We start from the raw sequence: 20,454 nt of genomic DNA on the forward strand, positions 1-20,454 counted from the left end.
TCCAATGGTTAATTACCCTCACTGTTAAAAATGTACACCTTATTTCAGGTATGAATTTGTCTGGCTTCATCTTCCAGCCACTGGATTGTATCCTACCTTTATCTTCTAGATTGAAGAGCCCATTATCAGATATTTGTTCCCCATGTAGGTACTAACAGATTGTAATTAAGTCACCCCTAAACCTTCTTTTCGTAAGCTAAATATATTGAGCTCCTATGAGGCATGTTTTCTAATCTTTTAATCATTCCCATAGCTCTTCTCTGCCCCTCTACAACATCCTTCTTGAATTCTGGACAACGAACTGGATGCAGTATTCCAGCAGTAGTTGCACCAATGCCAAATACAGAGGTACAATATCCTCCCTACTCCTACTCGAGTTTCCAAGGATCACATTATCAGAGGAGTAGCCATGTTAGTCTGGATCTGTAAAAAGCAACAAAGAGTCCTGTGGCACCTTATAGACTAACAGACGTATTGGACCATAAGGATCACATTTTAAGGATCACATTAGCCCTTTTAGCCATAATGCGTTTGACTCCATTGAACAGGAGAAAAATTCCCACTGGCCAACCTTGTCCCAGATGCCACTATTGTATTGCCACAAAGAGAACTGGCAGTACTCATGGAGGAAGGGGTAAACAGTCCCTCTATGCAGTCTCTCCAGTTTGGTTCCTCTCCACACAGCAGAAACATGTTCATTTCATTGTGTTTTCTGCCTTCCAGATTCATATCACAGCTGGGAGTATTGCTCCTCTGAGAGGACAACACTTGTATTTTCTGAGTAGGGCCTTTCTGAATCTTTCTCTAGTCCAGTTCTGGGGGAATCATAGTTGAAGAAACTCTCTCCTGGTTTTCTATGATACCAGTGTCTTCCCAATGTCTCCTCAAACAGTCTTTCACATAGGGCCCGAACCAACTGCCAGTGAAGTCAGTGCGAGTCTTTCCACTGAATTCCGTGAGCTTTGAATCAGACCTACATTGAGGAGGATTTTTATATCTGCAAATCTTCCATTTTGAACTATTACTTAGTATGTAAGACATATAAAGAAAGTCATTGCAAACTCAGTCTTTGATTTACTACCTTGTTTTCAAGAACAGGCTGAATAGACAGAGTCAGGGCATCATTTACAACTTCCCCATTCTCATCAATATAAAAGATACTTATACACGCCACAGGAGCCCAGGAATTTTCTGGTTTTAAAGTGAACGTTGTCAAAACCTCTGTGCCTACAGCCACAATCTGTTCTTTAGCTACCACCTGAAAGGGAAAATAAAATATCCAAGTTATAATAAGATACTAACTGTATTACAATCACAAATCAACACCATTCTTCACTTCAGTGCCGAGAAAGATCACCGAATATACATTTCAGACCTCCAATCCCAACAAAACCAACGAAAGACCATACTTAACATTCCTGTTATTCCTAAGATATAAAAAACAAGGAGAACCACCAGACTTCCAAACTGTTCATTTTTTTCAAAAAAGCAGTCTTCTTTTACATTATAAAAAAAGAAAAAAATAGATCTGTGCCCTATTTCAGGTCAAATGTGAGATTCTAAGGTCACACTTGGTCAGCTTGCTGTTAATAGAAATCTATCCATCTAACAGCAAGCATCTTGATCATCAGGGGTTAGAATGTGCTGTGACCCCATGTGGATTCTTGGGGTGGAGGGGCTGGAAATGCACCCCTGCCCAGTAGATGAGCACAATCTAATTGGTGAGAGCTGGCACTGCTGCTAAGGCTCATCAGCTAACAGAGATGGCCTGACATAGAGGGGAACACACTCCTCCCTTTAAAAGAATGGCAGAGCGGCCTCTCCTATACAGCTCCAAGGGGACAGAAATGGGACTCCCTCTGAGTAAGGACTGAGCAAATACAAAGTAAGAATTGGATCCACTGTTTTTACCGAGCAAATCAATAATAATCAAATCTCTTAAATATTGAATCACATTTTTTTTACTCATCTGACTCATCTCAGGTTGGTAACAATCACCTCAAGTCATACACATGTAAAATTGGTACGTTACCAAATAACTGATCTCCTTTATTATCTTGTTGCTTGCAACACTCAGCTCAAAAGGAATCCCAACCTAGAGAAATAACATGACAGGACTAAATAGGTGTCCATGATGAATATCTGACAGTAATGTTTTATTGGCAAGTATAGCTTCATATGAACATGTGTTACCTTTACATCTTGTCTTGGTTTTTTTATCTGGAGGTAAGTCATGCTGGGGGAGTTGAATACACCGTGAACTGCTATGTTACTTTCACTATCAAGGAAACTAGCCTGTAAGACAATACAAAAAAGGCTGTTGCTAGAATTATAAAAATCTGTTTAATGCTCGTGTATATACTATCGTTACATACTGTATGACACAGACTAAAAATGTTATATACATATGGTTTCAACATAGTTAGGGTGGCCAGATTATCCAAGTGAAAAAACAAGACATGCGGCATGTGGATGGGTGAATTCATGGTGAAGAGCGTGGGCAGGAAGGTACACCTGGGACTGGCTTGGCAGATTAGAGAGAGGGCATGAAGGTGCCTCTTCCCTTTCTGTAGCAGCTCAGCAGAGCTTGGCAGAGCTTGGCACAGCTCTGAAGCAAGTTTATGAAACGGGGAAAGATTTTTTGACAACCTTACTGCAAGCCTGGAACAACCTTAAGAAACTGGGAGATTCCTGATTTTCGGGGACAACCAACCTGAAGCGGTGGGAAGGGGAAAGTGGCAACATGAGACTGGCCTGAGATGCATCGATCCATGATCCCCATATGTGCTGTCATTCTCATCAGTCCAGCTGCCCACAGGCTCTGACCAGGTGGTCAGGTTTTGCAAGGAGGTTACATAACACCATTTTTTTTTCACCAAAACTTCAGGGACCCTAGGAAGGCCCTTGAAAAAGGACATTCAGGGCCATGTGGTTGCCATTCTCATAGTACTCATGTACGGCATGTCACTTAAAGTCAATGAGCAACTGAGTGGTGATTAGTTTTCAGATTTTTTTAAGGCACTATCATTAATCACATTAGTAATTCCTTGGTTGGTCATATCTCCCATTAGTTTATATCAACTACAGTTATTCTCATTGTGGTCTGTTTCTATTCAGTTCTACTGGTTTAAAATCCAGAGCAACTCTACTGAAGTCAATAGAATTATTCTAGATTTACACTGGTATGATTTAGAGAGGAACCTGGCCCCATGAATTTCATCTAGAAACAGCAACAGCTGGTGAGGGAGCTCAAACTCAAACCAGGTACAATCACAATTTTCCAAAGATCTCAGAATATTAATCCTACTTTTTATTTTAACCCCCTGTTCTCCCTTCCCCTCCGCAGAGGGGATAGCATTCTCTATGCCATTCATCAAGTGAGCTACGCAAACAAACAGACAGGGAATCACCTGAAGTACAACTAGAGTTATACCTTCCCTCGTCTTCCTCCGGGGCTAATCACCAATATCTTCAAGCTCCCACATGAGGGCCAGAATTCTGACAGCACAGACGAGTGGATAAGGCACTAGCCTGCACAACAGAAGACCTGGTTCCTATTTCTGGTTCTGCCACTGACCTCGTGTGTGACACTGGGTGAGCCATTTCACCTTTCTGTGCCTCTGTTTCCTTTCCCATCCATTGTCTGCCTTGTATACTTAGTGTCAGGCAGTCTCTCTCGCTATGTGGTGTCTAGGAAAATGGCCTAGGTGCTACTGTAATACAAACAATAAATAATTGCTCCCCACACCTGCTGTTGCATAAGTCAGAGGCAATGTACTGTTGAAAAGCCACTACAGTCTCATTCTTTGAATTGTGCTGAATTAATGCTTTGAGTTTTCATGATGTAAACAATACCTTAATGAGCAGACTCATCGTATTAGTCAGAACCGGGACCTCAAGGTGAATGATTCCATTTTCTGGGACAGTATAATTTAGGATATGCACTGTCTCATTTCTCTGCTGCACAGCTCCATTTTCATATACAGAGAACACAGCATGGTGAGGAACTGTGTCTGACTGTTCTGCAGTGACTGTGATATAATTTTGTCTCTCTTCGGCCGTCAGCTGATTTTTGTCAGAACGTGTTACTTTTAGCTAATAACAAAAAACAAGGAAGTGTTCATAAGACAGGCTACAACATAAATCCAGGATTCATGAGATGTAACCATACATTCATTTTTATGACATGATTATATTTTTCAAAAACAGTTATCTTCAGGTTTGTAATATGTCTATCAGGACACCTCAACTCCATACGTCAAATTCCAGGTCTGAAACTTCATATAGGGAGTGTCCAGAGAAGAGCAACAAAAATGATAAAAGGTTTGGAAAACCTGACCATGAGGAAAGGTTAAAAAACTGGTCATGTGTAGTCTTGAGAAAAAAATAGACTGAGAAGGGACCTGGTAACAGTCTTCAAATATGTTAAGGGCTGTTATAAAGAGCACAGTGACCAATTATTCTCCATGTCCACTCAAGGTAGGACAAAAAGTAATGGGCTTAATCTGCGGCAAGGGAGATTTAGGTTAGATATTAGGAAACACTTCTAACTGTAAAGGTAGTTAAACTCTGCAATAGGCTTCCAAGGGAGGTTGTGGAATCCCCGTCACTGGAGCTTTATAAGAACACTTTGGACAAACATCTATCAGGGATGGTCTAGGTTTACTTGTTTCTGCCTCAGCACAGGGGGTTGGACTAGAGGACTTCTCTAGGTCCCTTCCAGTGTTTCTACGATTCTATGATACTGACTCTGACTGGTAAATGAAATGGGAAGCAAGACAAAGCAGGCACAATGGGAAACCTTCCCCTTTCCAACTGTGAAGATTACTAGTGTTCTTGTGAAACCACCGCAGCACCCCACAGCTAAGTATGCACATTGAGCGCCAGTAGCAACAAGGGTTAGTCCAATGTCTAAGTCACGTGTAGGAGGAACAGAACTGATTCAGACATGAGCTCATCAAAAAGCCTGAGGAAACGTCCCAAAATGAGCACCCCCCAGTACACAACTTCTCCACTTCAAATCCCTCAGTTACCGTCACAGATTATATCAGTTCTCACATTTCATCAATCCCTTCCCCCGTAGCATATCCAGTCTCCTCTCCATCCCACACTCCATAAATTCATCCCCCACACAAATACAGTTCATCTCTCTCTCTCCCTCCCTAATCTAAAGTCTATCCCTTCCACCAGATTGTTAATTCTCCCTTACCCCTCCGTCCATTAATTTGCCTTTCTCTATGTATATCTCATATTCAGAGCTCCACTTATCAGTAGCTGTTCCATATGTGTGGATAGCTGACAATCCCTCTCTTCGCTTGTCAGCTGCTCAGCACTGGTACCAGCTTCCTCCAATACCTCCCACTGTGTCTTGCTTTGGAGGATAAAGTGGATGAGGACTGGGAGCAAGCTGAGAGGATGGCAAGGGAAGGGAGAAGAACCAAAAGCCAAAGACACCTGTTGTGAGGCCATAGTCTTCAGCTAAATGGTGAGGTTAGGCTGGCCTGCTGTGAATGCCCATATTCAGCACTTGCCATTTATCTATCTGGATCAAGTTTTTCACAGCATCAGCAAACAAAAATTTCACTTGGCTCATTTCAACAGGGTTTAAAGTGTTTCCCTTTTACATGGCGCAATTGTGATTGCTTGTTAAATGCTGACATTGTCATAGAGTGGAAACCCTTTTATCTGTCTAAAATTGGGAACATGAGATTTAGTTAGATGAAAGGGTTTTAGATAAAAGGAAAAACACAGAGGACATAACCCAATTTCAAAAACCAGAGGTTTTTACATAAGGTGGTTTTGGATAAACAAGTTTTATAGGATTCTAGAAAACAGCTAAGTAATAAGCGTATGTTAGTAAAAGCACGAGATTCATTAGCTAACAGAGTTATTTAAAAAATCCAGACTAGCTATAGAATGTTCTGACTGAACAGAAATATGGTATCAAAATGGAAAATAATCAGCCCTGATGCAAATCCTAAAGACTCTGAAAAATCTCTTTTCCTCAAGAGCCTTCACCAACCATCTCCAAATATATCCCAGGTACCTGAGCCAATATCACTCAAATGACACTCATGCTAAAATTGCTGGCACAAATACAATGAAATAAGAGGTGTCCTTAGAATAAATTTGTAAATTCCCCCTAACCCTCAGCAGACATTTTTAGCTAAGCAGAACCAAAAAGGAACACTGATTATTTTTCTTACACAAGAACTATCTTGAGGAACAAACCATAATTAAATGGAAGAACTTACAGTAGCTGTGAAGTTCAGAGAAGGCTTTAGAGTTTTAGCATAGTCATAAAAGTCAATGATGTAGTCATTCTGCTTTGGAAATACAGTGGTGCTTGCATTCTGAGTGATTCCTGTTGGAGTAATCATGAGTGTTCAGAAGACATGATTTCATATATAATCCTTTTGAAAGGCTTCTCTCAGCTCTTCACAACACTGAGGAACTCTCTTGTATTTCAGACATAAATTCCAATCACCCCCATTTCTACTGTTGTCACTATCCTTCCCAGTGGGGACTCCAGTGCCCCGACAATCCAGGCATACGCACTGGTACCCTTTCCCTCAGCACCAGATCCCTGAGGCTGCACAGTGCTTCTATGGGTTACACTGCTACACTCCACACATTGCCATCCTCCCTACTCTCTCCCATGATTTGAAGGGTACAGTTTTCTGAGCCCTTCTGCATATAAACAAACTGCTAGGATATGGCTCAATCATTTGTTTTCTATAGCAACATCACATTGTAAGTAACATACCTGTAAGTGATTCTGTAACTACAGCTATAATTTCTGTTGGCCCTCTGTAAACTATATCACGCTGATACTGTGCATGTTGGACAGTAGTTACGTTTTCAAACTCCAAGTAATTAAAAGTGAAGTTCACAGATCCATTGATCTATAATGAGAAAAAAAAGATCTTAATTTGTTTGACTGGATTTTTTCCAATGGAGTCATCAAAACTCAAAGCACTTAAAATCCGGACAACTTTTTTTATCCATTATTTCTAGTTAAATCAGATAGTTCCCTCAATAAAAAATTACAATTACAGTTTATGAATTAAGATATTAATACTTTGTTTTGGTAATCATCATTCTTGTTTACTATCATTCTATCATCAATAACAGTATTTTAACTATAAGCAACAATAGGGTCTGATCCTGGCAAATTTTGATGTTTTATTATGAATATTCATTATCTATACACTGCCAGAATATTAGTGCATGGTGTTGTGTAGTGAAATACCAAGTCCCTGCCCAAGAAGCTTAGAAGTGGAGAATATGATCCTGTAAAAGGATGTGGTTAATTCTCCATCACTTTAAGTCTTTAAATCAAGACTGGATGTCTTTCTAAAATATATGACCCAGCTCAGCCTGATGCAAGAATTACTAGGTCAAATACTTGTCCTATGTTATACAAGAGGTCAGACTAGATTACCATAATGGTCCCTTCTTGCCTCAAAATCTATGAATAAAGTACTGAGCATCTACTGAGTCATAGCATAGTGAGAGATTATAGTAAACAAAAAGTGAGCAGAGATTACCAGAATGACAAAAGTTACAATTGTGAAAGACTGAGATATGCTTATTAGTTATTAATACCTGTATGATGGTAGTACCCAGCTGTAGGATTATGGCTGGGGCCCCGATGTGCTGGCTGCTGAACATAACGTAATTGACACAAGATACATACATCTTGTTAGTCCCATATAAGGGTGAGGATGTTTCTGTTGGCTTTTTCTTTTCAATTTATTGAATGCATTAAAATGTTGGATGAAAAACAGGCAGGTATGGACACCAGCAATGGAAGATTAACAGGAAGAAGTGAGTTTAGATGAAAGGTGTGAAGGAAAATGTGGGTGATTGGCTCAGAGTCAGGGAAGATGCTTCAAGTACAGAGGGTGATATGAAAAAAGGCCTGGAGTGGCTTATGAGAAGAGAACAGGAGAATCAACCAAGAGCAGTGTGTGAGCAACACAATAGGAGGCAACAGAAGAAAAGATTCCCAATGGGGATAGAACGAGGAGTACTTGTGGCACCTTTGAGACTAACAAATTTATTTGAGCATAAGCTTTCGTCGGCTAAAACCCACTTCATTGAATCCATGCAGTGGAAAATACAGTAGGAAGATATATGTACACAGAGGACATGAAAAAATGGGTGTTGCCATACTAGCTATAACAATAAATGGACACAAATCAGACATCAAGAATTATAACATTCAAAAACCAGTCAGAGAACACTTCAGCCTCCCTGGTCACTCAATTACAGACCTCAAAGTCACAATACTCCAACAAAAAGCTTCAAAAACAGACTGCAACAAGAAACTGCAGAATCTGAATTAATTTGCAAATTGGACACCATTAAATTAGGCTTGAATAAAGACTGGGAGTGGATGAGTCATTACACAAAGTAAAACCTATTTCCCCATGCTAATTTTCCCCTACTGTTACTCACATCTTCTTGTCAACTGTTGATAATTAGGATGGCCCATTTCTACTACAAAAGCTTTTTTTTTCTCCTGCTGATAATAGCCCACCTTAATTGATTATTCTCATTATAGTTAGTATGGCAATACTCATTTTTTTATGTCCTCTGTGTATATATATTTTCCTACTGTATTTTCCACTGCATGCATCCGATGAAGTGGGTTTTAGCCCATGAAAGCTTATGCTCAAATAAATTTGTTAGTCTCTAAGGTGCCACAAGTACTCCTCAGTCTTTTTGCCAAGGCCGCCCAGAGGATTCCGGGGGCCCGGGGTCTTCGGCAGCGGGGGGCCCCGCTTCGGCGGTAAGTCGGCGGTGGGGGGTCCCTCCGTTCCGGGACCCGCTGCCAAAATGCCCCAAAGACCCACGACGGGGACCCGCCTCCGCCGAATTACCGCCAAAGCGGGACCCGCCGCCGAAGTGCAGCCCCCACCGCGGGTCTTCGGGGCACTTCGGCGGTGGGTCCCGGAACTGAAGGACCCCCCGCCACCGAATTACCGCCGAAGACCTGGCTGCACTCCGGCGGCGGGTCCCGCTTCAGCGGTAATTCGGCGGCAGGGGGTCCTTCTATCCCGGAGAGGAAGGACCCCCCGCCAGCGAAGACCAGGAGCGAAGACGCTCCGGGGGCCCGGGCCCCGCGAGAGTTTTCCGGGGCCCCCGGAGCGAGTGAAAGACCCCACTCCAGGGGCCCCGAAAAAGTCTCGTGGGGTCCCCTGCTGGACCCGGGGCCTGGGGTAAATTGCCCCACTTGCCCCCCCCCCCGGGCGGCCCTGCTTTTTGCTGATACAGACTAACATGGCTGCTACTCTGAAATGGGGATAGAATGTGTGTTTATAATTGTTGATGAGGGTTTATTCCAATAGTTCATCTTGACAGTTAAATGGATGCAGAAGTAAAGTTCTTACATTCATAAAGACTCTACAAATTCTCAACAAAGACCCACCTCCAATGTTTTAGTAACATTTCTCTTGCTCCCCCAGTAGGATATAGGAATGCAAGTGACTGTTACACTTCCTCTCACTGGCTTTCCATAAGTATACCTGAAACATGACAAGCGAGATCATATGAACCATTATCACATGGCTTTGGATTTCTGAAGAAGTTACAAGACCGAAGAAGAAATAAAAAATATATTTGATGGCATTCAATAAAACTATGGCACATTTGTACTTTGAAACGATGAGAAGCTTTTAAAGCTGGTATCAGCTGAAATTCATCAAGGGCATGAGCCCACACATTGCAGGTGGGGAATGTGCACAGAAGTGGAAAGTGCTGCTCTTTTCCCCCACAGCCACTTGGAAGTCCATTATTATTATAAAACACTGTTCATCCATCACAAGGTGCTGTACAATCAATATCAAAATAACTACAGAAAAACAATAATTGGTCAGACTTTTTACATTTTATCATTTCATAATAATTATGACATTGACTCACAAGAAATAAGAAAATGTCAACCTTTTAAAATGCTATTGAACAAAATGTGAATGTAGCACAATTTTAGTGCAGTAGAGTTTAAAGGCTATGAGGGAGGAACTTGTGTGTCCTTTGAGGATTGCACTAATCTTACCAGATGGAGCTAATACAGACCAGGAGACCCCAATTTATTCAGACCTAATTTTTAAAATATGCCTGGAAGAGTAACCATAAAGTAATAAATTGATCTAGCATTCTTCCAAAAAAAAAGTCCCCAGGCATCCTACAATGCAAACATAATTAAAAACAGTAAACAAATCTTTTCAATTTTAATCTGAAAGTTAGAACAAATTCAGGTTTCTGAATGTCATTGGGAAGCTTAGTCCAATTATTGTGAAGCACAGATACTAAACTGCTTTGCCGCAAATGCTTCCAGATTATGTTTAAGGAAAACCAATAGCTCATCAGACTCAGACCTCAAACAACAGCAAGGGAAATTAAAAAGAGCAAATCAAAGAGTGACTCTGGACCAATATTGTTAGTAAGCCTGCAAGTAAGAACTTTAAGTACTGTACAATCAATATGGAATTACACTGGCAACTGTTACAAAGATTTTAAAACAGAGACGCCGGAAAAATATCATCAAATATCTTAGTTCCAGGAAAAACTTTCACAACAGCATTCTGCAGCAACTGCAGTCTTTTAGAGGATAGGCTGGAAGACCTAAAAATACAAGTTACATTAATCAGCTATAATTAAGGCTAAGATTTTGTCATGATTATTTTTAGTAAAAGTCAGGGACAGGTCACAAGAAATAAACAAAAATTCACGGAAGCCATGCCCTGTCTGTGGCTTTTGCGGCTGCAGCTCCCTGATTTCCCCCACCACCAGGGTGGCTGGGAGCTGTGGGGTTCCCCCTTCACCCGTGGCATCTGGAAGCTGCTGTGGGGGGGGCCTCCGCCCACAGCAGCTGGGAGCTGCAGAGTGAACGTATTTCCCAAGGAGAAAATGGGACACCCCCAGCCGCTTGCCCAAAGCATCCACGCTGTAAGACTGTCACCCGTGGCTGGAACCCTGAGGAGGGCCCCCTCAGGAGTCTGTTCCTGTCGCTGGAACATCACAGGGGGGGGCCCTGTCACTGCTGTAGCCTGCCACTGGAGCCCTGCCAGGGCTGGCTGCCAGCTCCAGAGTCCGCAGCTCCTGGGGCTGAAGCAGAGAATGTCACGGAGGTCTCTGGAAGTCACGAATTCCATGACTTCCATGACCTCCGTGACATAAACATAGCCTTCGCTATAATCAGTCCTAGAAATGACAAAGTCATTGGGCAATATCCCTGTGTCTTTCATATCTCAATCTGGTAATATTACAAACATGATAAAAAGAAACACTGACAAATCTGAAGATAGTGTAAATCTCAATGCTTTTTTATCCAAAGACAGTATACTTGAATTATCATAAAAATATCACTGGGGGGTAAGCCATGCCCAGTATACAGCTAGGACCAAAAAACTTCAGAACTGCAAGGGATTCAAATTCACAGAATCCTATGACATCCAAACCTGATTACCTTGCAACCATCAGTCATAACTGTCACCATTCTATCACGATTAAATGGAAAAGTTAAGTAAACCTATATGCATACCACTGAACCCCAACTCACACTGGCAAATTCTAGACACCAAAGAATCTTTGCCATCTTTCTTATGGGTTTCTAAGTCCACTCAGCTCCGTAGTATGAGAGTGCCTTCCATATAACGTAGACTGGCAACAGCAAAGTCCCTTGTAAACTTCATGGACTCTCTGATTCATCTGCCTTTGGGGACTGCAGAAAGCTCTATTTGGGATGTTTTAGTATGAGGGTTTTTGAGAGGGATGGGAGGACTAGATCTTATTTTCACTCCCACAGCCCAGTGACACTATCACAGATCAGTGAAAGAGCCTGTCACAGTGCATAACTGTCCTGGGCTGCCCAACCGTGCACTGTAACAGATTTAAAATAATGAATAATAATAACAACACACACTGCTAAACGCTCTAAAGTAATTAAAAGAGAATCAGCTGCAATTAATAAAACTTTATAAATCTTTAACAGTGACAATACTTAGCACTAATGTGGCAACATGCATCTAAGAATTTCAAAATGCTTTACAAATGTTAATTACATTTCAGTTCCTCCCTGATCACTTGCAATTTCAGTTCTCTTGAAATCCAGACTGAACTGTTTCAAATAAAATGGAGCTATACATGAACATTATTTCTCCTTTAATCTCCGTTTCCCACCTTTGGAGAAGTAATCTGCCGTTTTTAAAAGTAGGTTCTAAATTCTAAATTCTCTGGTCATACACCATGTTTGTGCCACACTAAGCACACTCTCATGTTCAATAAATAATAATATCTAAATTAGAAATGGGATGAAACACCCATTTGTCACCTTTTAAAATCCATATTATGATTGATTTATAACTTTGTAACTACTTTAGAACATAAAGTAACATGAATATATATGAATTATATTAATCGAGTGAGAAAGTTGTGTAAATTTATGATTTACTTACTTTGCAGTGACAATACCAGTAAAGTCCTTGTCTTTCAAAGGATAATATAATGATGTTGTTAGAGAAACTTCAAATTTTGGTAACACTACAAAAAAATAAAAAACTAAGATTAAAACATGTCAGAAGTATTACATTCATACTCAGGAGAGCAAGTATCAATCTTAAGTAATAGGGGTATTTCACTGTAATGATGATGGATTCTCCCACCACTCTGATGGACAAGTGATTTCACTGTCATACAGACTGCATTACTACAGCTTCCTAAAGGACGTGAGGTAAGACACATTTTTTTAAACCAAAACTGGTGTGCATCTAAGGCTGATACTGCACTGAGAACCACACATAGACTGCTGTACCCATACAGAGCCAAACTGACTTTGATGAGACTCCAAGCAGACATGGAGGTCCGTTTGTGCAGAGACATTTGCAGGACTGAGAACTAATACATCATTCCTTTCTCTCTCAGGTCAGACCTGAAAAAGTAAAACTACTCAATCAATTCAGTCTTTACTATCAGTGAACTTAAAAGACTACACAGATGATGGGATTTAATTTGCTCTAGTTCAATTCACACTGATCATCATTTCAAAGTTAAGAATGCCTCTTCGTGGCATATTAGTAGTGACTTCAGTTGGAGTTACTGCCTTCATTCACAGCACAGAGCAGGAATTGTCCATTCAGATAACCAGGGAACATCCCGCACAATCTATATCCTCTAATTGCTGTTGGTGAGATACTGGCAAACCGAAGTCCTCACTGTTTTTTCTACCACTTTTCTAGTTTTATCCAAAATATCATTGATTAAACTGCTAAATGACATCCTGATCCTGCAAGTTGTGGGTCAGTCTCAGAGACGTAAGAGATGCAAGTGGGGTTTCATTCATGTCCATATGTCATCAAGTAATTGCTTATCTCCAAGAGTTTAATGCCAGATATTGATACCTGAAGAATCGAATGACTCTCTTCCACAGAAATCAATTTGGAGTATGGGAATTATTGTGATGTGCACTTAAAAAAGACACCCATCAATGTAGTATTTGAGCTCCGTTGTCATCTTGACACAGTATAACACTTTCCCATTCCCAGAAAAGAAGGATTACAATTTTCTGTGTCTGAGTGCACATGGAACTCACTTACCATATTCCATCACAGTAAATCTTTGATAATGAGTTTGATCCTACAGAAAAACAGAACAAGGTATATAAAATTGTGCTTAGCTTATTTGGTACATTATATCTACTCTGGCCCAGTCCCACACTCATTTAAGTCAAAAGAAAGCTAGATTTCAGCCTACAAGTTAAGTTATAGTCATTGAAATTATGTCATTTTAAATGACATAACAAAGAACTAAATATTGATTTATAATGTCAGTGAAGATAAGCATTATTTATTTATTTACCACAGAGAGACCACCAGTCAAGGATCACAAGCTCCATTACACTAGACCAGAGATCGGCAACTTTTGGCACACGGCTCACCAGGGTAAGCCCCCTGGTGGGCCAGGCCGGTTTGTTTACCTGCTGCATCGGCAGGTTTGGCCAATCGCGGCTCCCACTGGCCATAGTTCGCCACTCCGGGCCAATGGGGGCTGCGGGAAGCGACGGCCAGCACATCCCTTGGCCCGCGCTGCTTCCCGCAGTCCCCATTGGCCTGGAGTGGCAAACTGCCGCCAGTGGGAGCCACGATCCGCTGAACCTGCTGACGCAGAAGGTAAACAAACTGGGCCAGCCCGCAAGGGGGCTTACCCTGGTGGGCTGCATGCCAAAGGTTGCCAATCGCTGCACTAGACGCTGTAAATACACATAATGAAAAGATTATCCCTGCCCCAAAGAGTTTATAAGACAAGACAGCAGAGGTATACAAGTAATCTTAAAGTTCTTCATTTACTCAGTAAATCTGCAAGATTCTGTTAGCCTTGTATATCCTGAACTGCTTAGTTTCCTTAATAAATAATAATACTTTGCTCTTGTATAGCACTGTTCATATTTTGGATCGCAAAGCGCTTTACAAAGTAGGCCAGTATCATTTTACATCTCCACTGGCTTCAGTGGAGATACATCAGGGCTGAACTTAGCTCAATTACTTTTGGTTATTGAATTAAAACAAATGGATGGAAGAACTAAGTTTTCTATAGAATATATAAAATTGCTCAAGGCCTCTTCTTTGTATTTCCCGTCTTTCTAATTCTGTCTGTTGCTTCCTGATTTTCTCCAGAATCACAGTTTTAAAAAGTAACCCTTATGTGGCACATTTAGCTATGTGACTGTAATGTTTCAGTTTTCTGTGTACTGCACTTTTAAACTTCTGTTCTGGTATTCAGAATTCAAAAGCCATTTTTGTTCTCAGAGACTAGGGCAGACTGTCCAAAGAGACATACAGTCTGTGCTCTCCCTCTGAGACTTTTGATTTCTTTTATTCTATTGTTCTCTTAATCTAAATGAAAGTCATTGTGGCTGATAGTACAATGTCTGTTGCCTCTTTGTGCACATAACCCTTAATGGAACTTTTAACTTGCGCATTGTTACGCTAAAAGACACTGCCAACATTGCAATGGTCTGACTGCTGATTTACTGGTGGTGACTTACAATCTATAAAGTTCAGGATGACCTGCAAACAAACACATGGAATAACATGACTAAACTTTCCTTTAAGGCAGATGCATTAATCACTCATATTTCTCTTTGCTCCTTTCTAAACCATATGGGATACATTAATGAGCATTCTTTGGTGATAAACAACAGATCAATTAAAGAAACATTAAAACAATTGTTACGTTAATATGTCTTGTAGCCTGGATCTCACTGATCCGTTAGGCTTACCAGAGCCAATAAACAGATGCTATTGTGGAAAGAGGCTTAAAACATGATGTGTGAAACGAAATATTCCTAATTTGTCTTATCTGAAGCAAAAGTATACCAAGAAGCCATTGGTTAATATACAATAGTAATGCCAGAGTTCATATGAAAATGTAAAACAAATGTATGTATTTGTTCTGTCCAACTAATTGTCCAAGGCTTGGCTTTGATGGCTTTGAAGTAAGATTTCAAGATAATGTTGTTGCCTTATATGAAATCTCAAGAGTCAGTCTCAAAGATTGTGAAGCTTAGTGGGAGTTGGAGCCTATCTGAATGGATTCCACAGCGCTTTTCATTTGGTGGAATCTAAAAAGGAAGGTCAGATCTGGACTGAATGGAGAAGTGGTCCCAATAGCTATATGAGTTCCTGCATTCATCTAGAAGTAGTTCATTAAATCCTCACTGTCTGATGGAATATGGGTGAAGATATTGGGCCACAATGGAGTGGCTGCCCCAAAAGTCTCAAATGCTAAGTAGAGCAGGGGAGGGGAGAACTAAAAGGCAAACCCCCAACAGTTTACAGGACTCCATGTGGAAAGTCTCGGCTGGGCTGAGGAGGACGGGTGACCAAAGGAGTTTCCAGCTCTCAATATGGAGGCTAGAGGGGGCCTGATTTAAAGGTCTTACACCCCTACTGCTTAATAGATTCCAGGTGAAATCATGTTATCTTATTGTTAATTTCTTTGTTAATAAAGCCAAGCCCCAGCAAGGAGCAAGCGTCTGGTGTATCTTTATATATAAATACTTACTTTTCCTAGCGAGTTATTTCTAGCACAAAGTAAACTCAGATTGTCTGAATTCTGAGCAATCAATCTTATGTTCAGAGCAATGACCAGTGGAATAACTGCCTTATACCTTACTAACACTCCATGTAAGTTTGAAAAGGTGCTATCACGGCCTACGATTTCCACCGTATTAGGTAAAGAAATGATAGATACTGCATTTTACTGTATGCCAGATCTATGTTTATTAAAGGCTTATACCTATTCTAGGAATTAAATTAAATTTTACACAAAAACAGTCGATTTTGCTGAGCTAAGCATTAGCAGTTCACTGCTTTTATAGCTGGGAAAGGGGAGGTATTTTCCTTCTTGAAATAAGTTTTCTGTGCACTCCATTGCATGGGACTGAAAGAGTTATTTGTCCCTGCTAGCAGCAGAAGACATAGATTAAACTGAGTTTAGAGCTTTTGGCAGCAATTTTTTTAAGTTGACAACTTCCCTGGCAATATGAAAAAGTCATAGATTCATAGACTCATGGAATGAAAAAGACCCTACTAGGTCATCTAGTCCATCTGTCTGTCATAGCAGGATTGTTCCCTAGTGTGCATTTACTAGTGATTTGTCCAATCTAGTTTTAAATATGCCACGCAAAGGCACTTCCATCACTTTCCTTAGGAGGCTATTTCATAAACTAATAAAACTTACTGTCAGGAAATTTTCCTCATAATCACATGCATTTTCTCTTAATCTCACTACCTTACTCCTAGCTAAAACACCTTAAACTATGCTAAAAATTCCTATTCCTTTTTTTATGTTTATTCCTTTTAAATATATCTTATTTAGTAATGCTAGTATAATCTTTCTTTCCAGCCCCAAACCTACTGACTAAAAGATTCCATCCAGCCCACTAGGGATATTTTTAACATTTCTTTGAATTCCTTCATATTTAATTTGTTTCTAGTAATGAGATGTACAAAAATAAACAATATTCCAGGTGTACTCTCAGCACGGCTACAGAGAGAAATTATTACTTCCCTCACCCAAAACTGCTTGCCTTGTGCATGCAACCCAAAACTGCATTGGCTTTTTTTTTCTCCTACCATACCATATTGCAGGCTCATATCTTGTAAATTGTTCAGGGCAAGAACTGTCTCTTTTGACATATATTTATAGTGTGCCTAGAACAATGGGGCCCTGGACTCTAGGCACTACTATAATACAAATCAATAACAAAACAATCATAGTAATGATGCACTACCAACTGGCATCCCTACTTCTCTTTCAGCATTACAACTTTCCAGATTTTTTCTTTCTTCATTGCATAGCTGTGTTTTGCTGTAAAACATGCAAGCTGATACATATTGGGAAATATAATTCAAAGTTGAATTCCATTTTGTTATTCTCTGCCTGCAACAGGCTGGCAGTGTTAGCAAGGAATGACCTGGCTAAAGAGAGGTGAAATAAATTAGAGCTGACTGCTGCAGCTGATGCTAGTGTACCTGATATCAGGGTACACCCCTCAGATAGAGGAAGCTAGGGATTAGAGATCTGTTTAGTGGTGAGGTATTCTCTGTGTAACCCTAAGGAAAAGCTTCAGGCTGGAAGGGTTTCCTGTAAGTACTGTGGGTTAAATCCTGGCTTCCCTGAAATCAATGGGAGTTTTGACATTGATTTCAATGGTGTCAGGATTTCACTTTGCATGTTGTGCACCAGACTGTAATAGTGGTGACTTTACTTTGAGACTGTAGTAGTTGTGTTAAACAAGACTCAAGAGGGCTGAGCTGTTTGGATTAGGGTAGGGAAACAGCACCTTACAGCTTGTTCTAAGTAGGTCCTTTTCTATTATCTGTAGTGTCTGCATCTCCTTTCAATTCAGTAATATCTCCAAATGTCATTAACATTATGTCTGCTCACTCTTCTAGGTCATTCATATGTTATTTAATAGGACAGGGCCTAACACAGAACCCTACAGTTCCCTGCTAATCACCTCCTTTCGACCCAATATTTTGCTGTTTATCCTAATCCTTATTTTGTTGTCCCTCAGCTAGTTTTCTATTTATTATAAAGTGCATATCTTATTTAGGTTGAAATAAGTGAGAACATGATTTCAGAAGACAGTGTTTCAACTGCTTTGCTGATATCCAATATTACATCTATGGGTTTCCACTAAATTTTTATTCTGTTCCCATAAAATTTGTTTTTGTTTTTTTAATTTATGCTTCTTACTACTGTTCATGTTTGTGTTCCATTGTTTTACTTGAGACAGAAGTTAGAATTGTGGGGAAATAAATGCCAAACATTCTTTTTTTCTTTTTTTAATCGGTGTAACATTTGTCTTTCTCCAATCTTCTGGTGCTTTGGTCACAATTTTAAACTTAGCATTGACCAAAAGTAAAAATTGAATTACTACAGTTATAATCCTGCTCTGAGTAACAATTGTTACACCTCAGAAACCATTATGTGATAACTCTTAGTAAATGTCCTGAGAATTTATAATCTAATTTGAGATAAGATGTAATGAGAGAGTGATAATAAGAGGGAAGGAGGGAGAGAAGTCAAGTACACGTGAGCTTTGCTCTCAGTCATCAGTTCTCAAACTGTAGTAAGTGTAGCACTAGGAATGTGCAGCCCACAATGAGATGGTACAAGTGTCAATTAAAAGTATAGTGTCAAAACAAGAATCCATTATAACTACATTGATTAAAACCACAAAGATTGGGCACCAAGTACTTTTGAGTCTTAGGGTATGGCTACACTTGAGAGTTGCAGCGCTGGGAGTTACAGCGCTGGTCGTACAGCTGTGTAGGGAAAGCGCTGGTGTGTGGCCACACTCACAGCTACCAGCGCTGCAGTGTGGCCACATTTGCAGCGCTGTTGGGAGCGATGCATTATGGGCAGCTATCCCAGCATTCAAGTGGCAGCAACGTGCTTTTCAAAAGAAGGGGGTGGGGTGGAGTGTGACAGGGACCGGGGGAGAGAGAGAGGGGGGGGATTTTTGGAGCCAACACTGTGTATCAGCTCCCTGCCTTGCAAAATCAGAAAATTTTCCCGACCCCTTACTCTTAACTGCAAACAGCCTGCAGACCAGATAAGCAGCTGCTCCAATGGACTCCCTTTCTCCTCCCTGCCCCCGCTGTTTCTATCCTCAAGCAAACACTCATCCCCCTGCCTGCCTCATTCACAGCAAGGTAGTGGGTTATCTCATTTGATTGTTCACAGTCAGTTACAGATTGATCACAGCAAACAGGAGCTGTGTTTGTTTTTTAGATAAGCAGCTCCCGGAGCCCCGGGAACAAAACAAAGAGAGGCAGCATAACAAAACAAAGAGAGTAATTTAGTTAAAAGCATTCTGGGATATCTCCTAATACCCTGGAGGCCAATAACAGCGCTGGTGTGTGGCCACACCTGACGAGCAGCGCTGCATCACCAGCGCTGCACTTGTTATACCCCAAGCAGACCAGGTGTACAGCCAGCGCTGCAGCCAGGGAGTTGCAGCGCTGGATGTGCCTTGCAGGTGTGGACAGTTACTAAGTTGCAGCGCTGGAAAGCCTCCACCAGCGCTGCAACTCTCAAGTGTAGCCAAGCCCTTAGATACAGTAGGCTTGGTCTTGAAGTCTGAAAACCTCTATTCTAATGGGTAATTTTTGTTAATGGGAGGGGCAGCAGTGGTGGTAAAAAACAACAATGCCGGCAGCTATGGCAAGCACATTCACTCAGGCACCAGGACACCAGCCTGATCTGGACCCTAGAGACTTTTGTTCTTCTGATTGTATGTTTGGTGGTGCTGAGATAAGGGCCTTGTGAACTTCAATAAGATGCTCCTTCCCCAACCTAACACCTAAGAGAAAGGAAGAAAGCCTGCTTGCCTCCTAATGACAATGAGAGATCTAGGCTCTCTGCCAGGTGGAATCAGTTTGGAAGCCTCCTTAAATGGGACATGGATTATTATATTTTCTAAATTTTGGTTTTGGTATTCTCCTTCCATATCCCCTCCACAGATCCTTGACCCATAGCATCTGACTGGAACTGGGAAATAAAGATTAGTCTTTTCACACAGATGAGCATCCACTAACTCAAGTAGCTATTGTGGCATCACACTCCCACCTCTCTTTCTTAAATCAAATGCAAATCAAACATTAACCAAAGATAATTAGAATAAAATAATACCACTAATTAATAACATACACAGAAACATCTAGGATATAGGGCATGGTAGAGGATCTGAACACCTATGAGAGAAGACAGGACTGCAGGACTAAAGTGAAATCTAAGTGATTAATTACTTTCTTGATAGATTTTGGCATTAAAAACTTAGAACAAATTTAGGGAAACATGAATAATTTGACAGCAATGTAATATCTGTCATAAGAGCTTCAGACTGTAGATACTGAAGTCAGATGAATGTAATTATAT

At 40.7% G+C, this 20,454-nt stretch overlaps 1 protein-coding gene across 3 annotated transcripts in view; it reads right to left on the reverse strand.

Moving 5' to 3' along the window:
• The window catches only part of CD109 (CD109 molecule), a 119,892-nt gene that overhangs the window by 43,966 nt on the left and 55,472 nt on the right, over nucleotides 1–20,454 (reverse strand). For all 3 annotated transcript variants that reach the window (XM_039528255.1, XM_039528258.1, XM_039528257.1), the window contains 9 exons: nucleotides 13,602–13,641; nucleotides 12,465–12,549; nucleotides 9,437–9,533; nucleotides 6,767–6,905; nucleotides 6,255–6,364; nucleotides 3,856–4,095; nucleotides 2,194–2,295; nucleotides 2,033–2,095; nucleotides 1,082–1,258 (listed from right to left, as the gene is read on the reverse strand). In XM_039528255.1, coding sequence (XP_039384189.1) covers nucleotides 1,082–1,258; nucleotides 2,033–2,095; nucleotides 2,194–2,295; nucleotides 3,856–4,095; nucleotides 6,255–6,364; nucleotides 6,767–6,905; nucleotides 9,437–9,533; nucleotides 12,465–12,549; nucleotides 13,602–13,641 — 1,053 coding nt within the window. The remainder of the gene's footprint in view (nucleotides 1–1,081; nucleotides 1,259–2,032; nucleotides 2,096–2,193; nucleotides 2,296–3,855; nucleotides 4,096–6,254; nucleotides 6,365–6,766; nucleotides 6,906–9,436; nucleotides 9,534–12,464; nucleotides 12,550–13,601; nucleotides 13,642–20,454) is intronic.

Source organism: Mauremys reevesii, linkage group 3 (genome assembly GCF_016161935.1).
Source record: "Mauremys reevesii isolate NIE-2019 linkage group 3, ASM1616193v1, whole genome shotgun sequence".
Taxonomy (NCBI): domain Eukaryota; kingdom Metazoa; phylum Chordata; order Testudines; family Geoemydidae; genus Mauremys; species Mauremys reevesii.